We start from the raw sequence: 13,395 nt of genomic DNA, 5'->3' as shown, positions 1-13,395 counted from the left end.
AGTTCACAATAAAAATCACATAAAATCCAACATCACTTTACCTATATCAGATTTCAAATCAGAAATGTTAAAAAAACATTACTTCAGATCTATTCACCTCTCTCACACAGGTCATTACCCAGGAGGCCATTTCATAAATACCACAAGCTGGACCATGAGAGACAAAAATGTATCTGAAATGCTATTTATACATACATTACATGAATTTCAAAAGTCAATTTGGTTACATTTTCTGAAGCACAATTTTTAAGGAAGTTCTTTAATACTCAAAATGAGTGTTGATGGCTTATTCATAAAGAACACATCAAAGAGAATCTTTTCATAGCATGTTCACTTAATACATCATTAAACACTTGAAATTTGATATCCCTTTTAACAAACTATCACTTCATCCACTGCCTATGTGACTTCCTGCTGCTGTTACAATAATTGGCTACATTTTCACCTGCTGGTACCGAGTTTTTTTCTTCTATCCAAAAACCAGTCACTGCTACTGAGCATAGTTTTAACATTAGTAATTGTTTCCTTTACTTGTACGTTCAGGTGGTTTTGTATTTTATGATGTAGTAACTCCTCATGCCAGTTTTTTTCTACCGTTGTTTGTTACAACTTTTCTGCCTTTGATTATCATGAAAAGCAATAAGAAAAAATTGGACTTAAATGTCATGCTAACTTTTCTTGGAAGGTCTGATATTTTTTACCAACACACATTTTAAGTTTAATTTCTCTTTATCAGGTCTGCTTAACTATACACTGTCTTTCAACCCTACCTGGGAAACAAAATATTGGTATGCACTTAATTATACAAAGAACTAAATATGTACTGATCATTTTGTGCATTTTTAAAAGGATTACAATGAAATACCTGAATAAGAAATTTAACATTCCAGACAGATACAAATTAGATCATTATACAATACATAGTATGAAACCCTATATATGCAAAAACGGCTTGTTTGGGTTGAGAAAATATTTTACATAGAAGAGCGAACAACGTTTCGACTTTCTTCGGTCATCGTCAGGTTCACAACTAAGAAGGTCGAAACGTTGTTCGCTCTTCTACGTAAAATATTTTCTCAACCCAAATGAGCCGTTTTTGCATATATATTTCTCAACAAATGGGTTTCTCGACATCACTGATTAGTATGAAACCCTATTGTTTTATCTTGGTCATCACTTCTACTTATGGAAATTTTGCTACTGTAACATATAAGAAAAGAGGACGAAGCTCATGAACTATAACAACAAACTGTTTTTCTGTTTCTTAGATGTTTGTCCAACTTCATTAAACAGATTTATTATTTCTATGCAGAGGCAGACAACAACTTGGATTCAGTAAACCATATGTTACAAGTCTACAAAACTAAGTGATTAGGTTGTAGCACAACCAAATGCTAAACAACACTTTTCCAGTCTTCTGAACAGCAACAATGCAAATGAACAATTCTTAAATACAAACTCCTGTTGCCAAGCTCTCAGTCTTCTAACTAGCAGCAATGCCATTTGCAACCACAGCTTTTAATTATGTACTATTATCTCTGTTGTTGTATTTCCTTTGTTACCATGCTCTTATAGCACTCACTTCCTTGTAGAACAATGACCTGTTTAACTATCTGTGTTGCCTTACCAGAACATGCTATAACATTTTATGCTTGTCTTAGCATAGTTTTTATCTCAATCCATTTCCCATACCAGTGCTTGAAGGAAGTGTGAAGTGGTTAGATTCTGACCACTTCTACAGGATTCATTATGAACTAATAAAGTGAGACATGACAACAGAACAATTGGGATTAAAAAAAAAAAAAGAGACTAATTTTAAGTAAATTACACATTTATAAGTGTACAGTCTTCATATACTGAATTGTCATTTCTGAAATTGAAAACTCTACATTCCTTCATGATCTGAAGTGTAAAAACTACATTTTAAGAATTTGTATTATTGAATTGGAATTTTGAGATTTGTTTGATTTGTTTAATTTAGTTAAATTAGTTCAGCAGATATAGTTTGCATTCTAAAGTATCTTGTTTATCATGGTCTAGGAACTAATGAAATATGATTACCTGAGCACAGTATTTAAAAGAAGTGTAATAAGAACTGGCTTTGAAACATCAATCAATAAATACAGATGATCTATCAAACTGCTAGCATCTCTCATCAAGTATGTGTACCCAATTCCACTTGGTACACAGCACGTAAGGACTAGAACCAAGTATATATTATATATAAAAGATAAAAATTAATTCAACAAAAACTACTAAAGGTAATGAAACAAAAAACAAAAACACTACAAAAACTTACATTTATCAAAATTAGGCCTAATAATTGCAAAGATATCAACAAAAGATAATACAAAAGTAGTTTCATGTATTTTCCCAGAAACTGTATCGACTGTGTAACAAAACAGTTTCTTACATTTCATGATTCACTGCTACTTAGTAACAGTACAATAACAACTACAGTTTAACAAACAAGGTTTTATTCACTTATTATATTAGGTTTCTTACTAAAGTGAAAAATATAACATTATCAGCCTTTTACACATCTATCATTTGAACATCACAGATATACTACAATACACAAATACACTATAATATCACAGTCGTACTACAATATACATATACACTATAATATCACAATTACATTATATAGATATATTATAATAATAAAAGATATACAACAATATTGTTGGAAAAAATACATAATTCATTTTAAACACATTAAAATCAGTACATATATTGTGCCATGTTTCGAGAAGCTGAAGCCCTACAGTGAAATTTGTTCATATTTCCTGTTTCACATTCCTTCATTTCATATACTAAATCCATCACATAAACAAAGAAATAAGATAAGACAAATATTTCCATTTGTCAGGAAATACTAAACAAACAACATATTTTTTCATATTCATAAAATGAATCACAATGTTACAAATTTGTAAGTTCGTCAAAAAGAAAATAACCAAAATGTTTTGGTGCTCTAAGCTCATTAGCCCATACATCCCTCAATAAGTACAGGCATTTCTAGTACATGTACAAACTAGTGGTGCATGTAGTTTAACAGTACTTCAAACAATGATGACCTACTTTCAGAAGCAGTTCTATACCTACAAACATGAAACGTACTTTCAAATTAAATTCATCTTAACACTAAAAAACAATCACCATTAGTATAAAGAAAATATGAGTACTTTCTTTCTGTTAAACATGCACATTTCCACAACACAGAACAAGGCTTAGGTTTAAAAATGAAATTAAAGACCATTGCTCATTGTATGTGCAGACCTTAACCTGCTCACTAAAGATAAGGAACAATAGTTGACATATGGGCATTCAGCCATCTAAGTTACTTGAATATCCACTTTGAATGAAAATCTATTTTATTTATAAACTTTCCCAAACTAGTTTATGGAATCCTTTAGTTAATGGCTTGGATATTTTTGCCAATGAACATACAGTGTTTTTACTTTTCCAACTATCAAATCCATTAATATTAACATTCGAGTTTCTATTGCCAAATCTATGACTACAGCTTTCTAAACAGTAATCTGCATTTAAACCATGAATCATCCCACCTTTTTCTCTCTCTCACTCTCTCTCTCTCTCTCTGTGAACTTGTTATTTAAAGCAGACTTTTCATCAGCAACAAAATCATAATTTAAATAGTTCTAGCAAAAAAACATAACACTGTATCTTTTAAAAGGATAAGTTGTACCAGATGTTTATTTAAACAGATTAACAGGTAGTAAAAATTAAGTGACCCAAAATTAATATTATATATAAAGAAAGATATGCAAGAATGATAAAGCAATTGGATGGATAGTTAAACGGAAAAACAGATATGAATTTAAAAAATTATTTAACATCAGTTTAAAAATATGATAGTTATCAAAATTTGTCACATACATACAGTCAGAGTAATAGATTACTGTTATAAATCATTTTATATAAACACATAATGAGACACTGGGTGTGAAGTGTATTAGTTTCTTATATCACAAGTGCAAGTGCTGGTTCTTTGCATAAACATTACAGGAATGAAACATTTAAACTCCTAAATTTCTGATAAAAGTGAAAGCAATAACAATTCTAAATACTAAACTATATAATCCCATTGTTTTATGAAACAGCAAGCAAACTTTTATCTATTGTTCTATTCATCAATCCGTTCTAACACTATTCGAGGCTGCACTTCAGAGAACTAAAACAATCATAGTTCTAAAATACGGTTTAGATATTCAGATAAAAAGAAATGCTCATTACATGTCAAAATAAGTAGTTTCTATGTGAAGTAATCAAAACTTTTTTCAAGTTAAAGGCTTTGTTTCAACTTCTAGAACAATGCATTTCTAAAACACTAAAGCATTCTGTATGCATACAATAGCTCAAAAGCTTTGGACACAGAACATAGCAAACATGATGACCTTTCTACAAATTATTTAATTCTTTCATTGATCAGAAAATTGAACAATTGAAGTACCGTACACACATAAAAGCAATCTAACAATTTAATTGATTATATATTAATAACCATTCTTTTTCAGATCTGTTAATAATAGTAAACTGAATAGATGCAATATATGATGACTTATTTAGGATATAATATCTATAATCTGCAGGTCACAAATAATGAAACTTAAAACTGAATTTAAAACATCAATTTAACTAAACATTTCTACTGAAATCATCAAACTACAAGTTTCACAGCCACCTACCAAACAGCACACACTAAACCATTAGGTAAATTATTCTATATAACAACCACAAAACTTGTAGTTTTTTCTAGATCTGAATACTCAACACTTACATGCTAAGTCTGCATTTTCAACCTTATTTTTCCACCACTTAAACATACCTTCTGTAGGCAGTTTATCTGATTTAACTAAGAGTATTTCACCCTTTTTTTTCTTTTTCATTTCCTTTAAAATCAATTCAAGTCTTTCATCATTTTGATAATTCTTTACTTCACCATTTCTAAGGTGACAATCTCCTTCCTACATTACGGAATTTGAAACTGAATATGGCACTATAAGAATTTTGAATTGAGGCTTATATTCAAAGAGAATAAATTTTGCAACTGCCAAACACAAATTATATAGTTATAGACATTTGTATACAGCGTAAGCAAATATAGAAAGTTTCATTTTTAAACATGTGAACAAGCATGATGTCAGAAGGTCACCTTGAGAACAAGCTTGTACGGTACTAAGTATTAACTTAAGATTTATCCTATATAAACTAACATGGAATACAAATTATATTTTATAAAACACTGCATCAAGGAAGATACACTATTCATCAAGACTGAGAGAATCAGCAAGATACAATTTACTGCCACAGAGCTATCACATCAGTCAAATGAAGAAAAAAATTATAACAAAACTGCTTATCAATCCTTATTACATTATGTATTTAAGCCATGCAGAATGAAGTGGAACAGCATTTGATTCAACATTTCTATTAATTTTCAGGAAAATATTTATCCCATGTTTTAACCATCTCTCTAAATGTGCAATACTTAGAAAACCTACTCTAAATATTCTATATTTACAAGTTAATTACTCAATTTTTTAAGAACCACAAAATCATAAAAAACACACCAAATAATAAGGTTATACTTAACATACAAAAACAGTTCCTATTAGCAAGTCCTTTTTTTTTTTTTTTAAGTCTCTTCTCAACAGAACGTTTAGCAAAAATTTTCCCCATTCATAATTATCTATTATCCAGAATTTGTCTATGATGCTAATGTCAATACTAAAAATCATAATTCAAATTCTTGGAGATTTATTTAAGAAAAAAACAAAAATAACCTTAAATGATGTTTCTGTATTTGAATATTTTAATTGTAAAATTAATTGGATAACAGCCATATTATTGCTACAAGTTAACATGCAAATCAGAGCAAGCAAGATTTTACAACTGTCTTTGGACAGTGTAAACCTTTCACTGCCTACTTTTAGTCATGAAAAGTTCTAAAAGTACATAATAAACAAATTATATGAATCTTCAAATCTTATTTTGATGATGTGTTCATAAAGGAAGAAACATTTTACAGATTTCCCTGAACCATGAGCTCAAAGTGAGAAGACTGCCAATCTCTTCTCTCATTAAAAACAAATTGTGAATATTGATGACAAATAGATGCAAGAAGTCAACTTGTTACAAGTCACTCAGACTCATGTGAGGGAAATTCCATGTCTCATCAGTCAATAACTGTAGACAAGAATTAGTTTATGTGTGTGGTTTCTTTGGTTGTTCTTGACCTACCACAACTAATGCTGTTCCACTTCATTCTACATGAACACAACTAACCAACAATCATGAATGTACGGTGAATGAAGATCATACCATATACAGAAGCAATAACACTATTTACTTGATGCATACATACCACATTCACAAAAATTCATTGACCAGCTGTCCATTAACTTTCTGAAATTCTTTAGTGTTTTGAATGGGATGTTAATTATGAAAATTAAAGATATAAATAGCATTTAGACCACTACTATGTCTGTCTTTCAAATTTTTAGCGCATACTCAAGGAATTTACATCATTTGGTTAAAAGGTTTTACAAAAACATTTAAATTCCAGACATTTAAAAAAATTATTTTAATCAATGTTTTACCTTTGCAGTTTTCCTCAAGGTTAAAATAAAATGCTTAAAATAAATTTTTAATATATACATCTCGATCATCAAAGTGTGGTTGACTTATTATAAAATGTTATTCTTTGCTCTTGTCATAAGTTCTTAGAATTGTAATTTAAAATCAAATGTAACCATCTTTGATTCTAATGAACCTGTTGTACTTAAATTCAGAAATAAATTACAACTACTGCTATTCAATAGGATTTTTGATTTAATAATAGAAGAAATAAAGACAGAAATATGTCTGATTAAAAATACAGAACATACAGTTAAAAGAATGCATAAAATAGTTTAAATATTCAGGATCTTAGAAGAATTCAGGCCTTCTGAGGTACTTGTTCTAATCTAGATTACCTTTCTAACACTCTACATAGTTGTAGTATGATTCTAATGACAAAACAACTTATATGACATGAATAAATAATGCAATTTTTTTGCTCGCCCTGGAAGTTGTTCTGTAGTAATAATTTTATTTCTAGGCCACCAAGTGCAGAAATGTTATTCAACCCTAAAAATCACTACTTCAAAATCACTTCAAATTTTGGTAATTTACATATAAAACAAACTTGCAGATATCAACATTGTGAGATATTAAAATTTCCTAGTCATAACTTATAGCATATTGGCAATGGACAGAAACCAACAGTGTAGTAATCATAAATTTCCAAACAATGCATGTGAGAAAAATAGTTTGTTGTGATTAGCTTCACATATACTTCCCATTACTGAACACTACTATTGATAAAAAGTTTTATGAAAATATTGAACTCTTTTAGTTAGAACCAAGTTTAATTACTTTTAAACAGTACTGATTGTGCATAAACTTGTAATAATAAACAAATTTTGTGAATCACCTACTGTATTTATCTAATCTTTAAGCAGGACATACAGTATCTTTGTTGGTTCTTCAACATATAAAACAGTATTAGTAAATGGTATCTTACATAAAACTGAAATATAATAATATTTATATTTTATTTCTTTACTGTCTTCCAAACAATGGATTTGTTAAGTTACATTATTTTTCTGCTTTACTTATTTTATAACAAAATGGATAAAAATAACTTTGTAGAGTTTTCACAATACACACTCAGATAGGGCTATACATTAATTTTATGGTACTTTACAGTGTATCATGCAATCAATATTAAAAAAAACCTAGGTTTAAAATAAATAGTATGGGTTATAGGTACAAATTACTATTTTCTGTGTGAATTAAACTGCCTATAATATTTTAAAACTGATTAGCATAATTCCATATTGAATTATAACTATACTGATTATTCAGTAAACTAATTACGATTCGCTATAAAAGTACTTTAATATTTTAAGGTTTGTACCTTCTTACTATGTGCGAAACGGTTCGTGTTTAGACAATGAATGTTGAAAGCACAGTCCTAATCACGGGTTTTACTTTTCGTATTATAGTAGTACTTAGAAATATAAGCCAAACCCCTACCTCTAAGTCCTCATATGACCTAAAGCTGAGAATTGAAAATCCATCAATTAAATCCTCTTCAAATATCGGCTCTTTACTTTTTTTCCTACGATTTGGGGGTCGGTGAGGCTTTAGGCGAGTGGGGGATTCATCCCCCTCCTCACCATTAGCAGCATCGCCCAGACCCCGACCCTGTGCTGCCTGCTTCTGCCTCTGCATTCTCACAGCTCTCTCACGTCGACGGTTCCTCTGATTTCGGCGTTTTGAATCGACTTCCATGACGATATATCCTTCACAGTTTAATAAGCCATAAAACACTGTATCTAAATCACATCTTCTTGCTTATAATATTTATCCTTGGTGGGTCAGACGAGAAAAACGCATCGATAAACTCACGAAATCACCACAATAACACCTACAATCAGACGGACATCGGCTTCCCTCGATTGTTCGGATCAAATGGCGGATAATACACTGTGGCCATTTCACTCAGCAGTGTTGATACGGAAATAATTCCGCGTAAGAAACATAACACAGAAAATAGTACGGTACAAACACAGCAAAAAACTACATTTTCTTTCGATTACTAGACATTACTACAATTAATAACTTGTAACAATAAGAAACGGTAATTGCAAATAGAAAACAATTTCTTCCATGAAACCGTATTTACTTTTTAGATAAATTACTAAATTGCAAGATAATTACGAAATTGCTGAGATGAGCTGGTGATAAGTACGCACTGGAAGCAAATATGTAAATTATGCATAGAAAATTGTGCATAATCAAAAGTTAGCATTTATGTACACAATATCATGAAAAATTATAAATTTATTACATATACATAGTTATATGAATATATCAACAGTTTCTCTGCAGTGTAAACCCCCTTTTAATTTTTCAGTTGAAATTAATTTGTATTTGTTAAAACATTACGTTGTTTAACCGTATCACTAGGGGTTTTTCTCTAAAAATATTGGTACAGCTGAATAATCACCTATAAAAGTAAATTCAAGTAAATAAATATAAAAAACAACAAAACATTTAAGATGACAAAATTCCATTCCAAATTTGATAAATAAATGCATTTAATAAAACATTCTTATTCTCTTTTATTATTATTTGTTTCTAGTCCTAAATACATGAGGCCCAATAAGGAATCTTTTTTTTTTTTAATTTTCCAAGAAATCTGGGCTAGAAATCCGTCTCTTTTAAAAGTTTGATGATATTGAACACTATCTTGGAAGTCCTCTTTATATCATTTGTTACGTTTTACCGTATTCATTTTATTCTAAAAATATAAAACGTCTTTGTTATACCGCTAGAGATGTGTATCTTTCTACTGTATAAATGATTTCACAATATATTATTTGTGGTTTAATTATTGTAGGAATAATAAATTTCAATATTATATTTTTTTACATTAAACAACTATATAGGCAGACGTGTAGAAGATTTCAAAATGCATTCATTCACACTATACTGATAAATGCAATTTATTCATGAGCTAGACAGATATTAAGCTTAGATAATAAACTGTGTTATAACGGATCATCAAATATTAAATATATGTGTAAACTTAAAAGAAAAACAACACAAAACAATTAAAAACAAAAAATCACAAACTAAATGGAAGAACTGGCACAGTGCCAGAATTTGTAAACTTAGTCGTACTTTGTAGATATTGGTTGGATAAATAGATTTTTAAAAGGTAGAGTAAGTGAAATACTCTTATGAACACACGTACTATTTATAGTTTTTAATAAAATGAATCTAAAATATCAATTTTTATTTATTTAACAAATTAAGAATGTAATTAGCATGAATGAAGTTTTGCACCGCAGAATATAGTTATTAGTGTTGGTTAATCACGTGGTACACGTGAAGTCAAAATATATTCATTACTGCTTTGTAATAGCAAACCATCATTGTACTTTCTTTTTATGGAACGTCGGGTATAACGTGTTAATTACGTTTATAAATCTCTAACACTTGTAAAGAAAACAATGGTAACTGCCAACTAACATGGACTACATAAATGTTAGAACAGAAACAAAGACTTGTTGGCTCTTGGCCAGTTATGAAAGATCAACGTAGGTGACTTGGTATTGCTATTCGTATGTTTTATTTCCTTTATTATAAATAAAAACAATGTAAAGAAAAGAACTTCTTAGGGTAAAACGAGTTCGTGCAAGTATATTCATCAGAGTGATATTTTATTTTTTGCTTTATTTAATGAATTGTTCATATACATTTTATTTGAGGTGCATTTTCTTTTATATTGATGATAAAAGGATGATTCTCTTTGCCTATAGGCGGCCCTGCATGGCGGAGGGCAGTTCAGTGGCTGTCCTGCCGGACTGTGGCTCTCGCTTTTCTACCATAAAAAAAAAAAAAACCACGTAGCCGTGAGCTCGTTATAAAACTGACGGTCTAACACTACAATTTAATATCGATTAGAGTAGCGTGCGAGTTGGCGGCAGGCGGTTTTGACTAGCTACTTTCCCTCTTGTCTTATCACATCAAAATTAAGGACGGCTCGAGTACGTAGCCCTTGAGTAGCTTTGCGTTTGATTCAATAAACAACTACTGTCCAAGAATGCCGAGAAATGTTTGATAATATTCAGCCAATTGGAAACTTTCTTTGTTTCTCTGTATTAGATATGAGAATGTCTTTATTGTTAACTGTATAAAGATATGATGAAGAAAGAAAACATGCAAAAATTGTGCGAGAGGGAATTCAGTTCAAACGTCTAAGTAACGACTCTAGCGATATGTTAAGTTACGTAATAATAAACAGTTGGTTTCTCTTTGTGAAAACATTGTCCAAGTTAACAGAAAAATTGACTTTTCACAGGGTCTAAAAAAAAAAGACAGAAGATACTTAAAAAATAATTAAAGCTTCGTCTACATACAGTAGTGATTGTTCGTTTTGTTTGTTTTTTTTAATTTCGCATAAAGTTACTCGAGGGCTATCTGTGCTAGCCATCCCTAATTCAGCAGTGTAAGACAGTGGAAGGCAGCTAGTCATCACCATCCACTGCCAACTCTCGGGCTACTCTTTTACCAACGAATAGTGGGATTGACCGTTATATTATAACGCCCCCACGGCTGAAAGGGCGAGCATGTTTGGCGCGACGGGGATGCGAACACGCGACCCTCAGATTATGAGTCGCACGCCTTAACACGCTTGGCCATGCCGGGCCACGTACAGTATGAAGATTAATGTACAAATACTTAAACACGTCAAGTCGATTCATTTATTGAGCAATTATTATAATTTATTTCCTATGTTTTATCTATAAAGTTATACTTCATCTACTTAGGTATTCGTAATGATGCGACACCCAGTAACGAATTCCTAAACGAATGTTTCCATAAAGAGAGGAGATAAGCACACTACAGAAGAACAATATTGCTTGCTTTTTTTTTTCGTCTTCTGCATGTTACAAGTAAAAAAACGTTTTAATTCTGTCTTGGTTAATTCTCACAATCTTTACAACGCATCTCTTTGATAGTCAGTAACGCATTTTCAGATATGTATGTGTTTTATCATAGCAAAGCCACATCGGGCTATCTGCTGAGTCCACCAGGGGGAATCGAACCCCTATTTTCAGCGTTGTAAATCCGAAGACTTACCGCTGTATCAGTGGGGTACTTATGATATGCGATGTTTATTTTTATACGAGTAGATATATTAATAACTTGTACTTACAATAGTTGATAAGAAATTACAAGATGTTTTAAAACGGCACCTAGTTACACACTATTCATACATGTAGTTTTATGAGTATTACACTAACAATATATTTTCTGACTTATTCGATTTTTATTATTTCTTTGTGTGAATTTAAATAACAATGTGTTTTCTAAGATTAAATGTTATTCCATCATATAAGAAATTACGTGTTGCAAGTGGTCTACAGCCTGTATGTTGCCACATATTTCTGAATAATGTAGTTTTTATTGCAAGAATTTTAAGCATCTTTACTACTGCTACCGAATAGTCTGGCCTCTTTCAATATACACTATAATAAAGAAAACTAAGAGAGTTTACTTTTTAAAATATAAAACGCTTTTGATACCAGGAGGAACAAAATAAACAAAATATTATTTAGGGTTTAAGAAATATTGTGGCAGTGTGAGCAAACTGAATTATACTGCTTTTTAATTAAAATAAAGAGAAAAATACAGTAAGAAAATAAAATGTATCTCCCTTAAATTAGTTAAAATTTTGCAATGAAATAATTTTTAAATTGGCATAAGTATGCAGTTAACCTTTTTCAAATACAAGGAAAAATAACATTGTTCCATTTGTGCGTGTGAGATTTCAACAAGTATATGAAATGACCAGCAAAGTTTTCTACCAATATATATTTATAACAAAAATAGTTTACTAATAACACTATGTGTGAACTCATTTAACTATTTACAGTGTTCAAAGCAATATACTGAACAAAGTCTATATATTCTTAAACATTTTTAGTACAAGGTGAAAACTAACTCTCAGATCTGTTTTTAATGTACCACATGTTTTCAGTCTTAGGTCTACCTCAACTGGTTCTTATTAGTATTGGGCCCGGTATGGCATGGTGGTTAGGGCGCTCGACTCGTAATCTGAGGGTCGCGGGTTTTAATCCTCGTCACACCAAACATGTTCATCTTTTCAGCCGTGGGACATTATAAATTCCGGTCAATCCCATTATTCGTTGGTAAAAATAGCTCAGGAGTTAACGGTGGCTGGTGATGGCTAGCTGCTTTTTCTCTAGTCTTACATACTTATATTAGGGATGGCTAGTGCAGATAGCCCTCGTGTTGCACGATTGGGTAGAAGATCTTCAATTTTCGAGTTGGTATCAAGGGTGGTTTTCTTTGTGATATACTTGAATCAATTTAAAGAATTAGAAGATAGCTACGTAGTTAAAATAATTTTACCTCAAGTTATCTTTCAGTATCATAAAACCTGTTGCATCAATAAAATAAGATTGGTTCAAAGACGACAAATAACCCCTGTTGGTGTTCTTACAAATTACATTTCACGGTATTTCTAAGCTTTCGAAAACTACTTTCCATGAAGACAAGGTACCTGACACAGGTGTACAAAGGTGTCTCCTTTATTAATTAACCTCTATCGTTGTACGATTATTCGGTGACAAAAAATAAAAAAAATATATAACTATTATGATATTATCTTTAACACAATTAATGATTTTAATTATCTCACGTGAAAAACTTTTTATAATTAAGTATAAAGCACAAAAGACGTACATAAAATACTTTCATTAATAATCACGTTGCAAGCTGTCTTTC

General features: G+C 30.8%; 1 protein-coding gene across 1 annotated transcript in view; it reads right to left on the bottom strand.

Annotated features, from left to right (window-relative positions):
• Positions 1–8,549, bottom strand: part of LOC143255519 (uncharacterized) — a 135,459-nt gene extending 126,910 nt beyond the window's left edge. The window contains exon 1 of the mRNA XM_076511308.1: positions 8,107–8,549. Coding sequence (XP_076367423.1) covers positions 8,107–8,364 — 258 coding nt within the window. The 5' untranslated portion in view covers positions 8,365–8,549. The remainder of the gene's footprint in view (positions 1–8,106) is intronic.
• Between the last annotated feature and the right edge of the window lie 4,846 nt (positions 8,550–13,395).

The sequence above is a fragment of the Tachypleus tridentatus genome, chromosome 7, assembly GCF_004210375.1.
Source record: "Tachypleus tridentatus isolate NWPU-2018 chromosome 7, ASM421037v1, whole genome shotgun sequence".
Classification (NCBI taxonomy): domain Eukaryota; kingdom Metazoa; phylum Arthropoda; class Merostomata; order Xiphosura; family Limulidae; genus Tachypleus; species Tachypleus tridentatus.
This window is presented reverse-complemented; position numbering and strand designations above follow the sequence as displayed.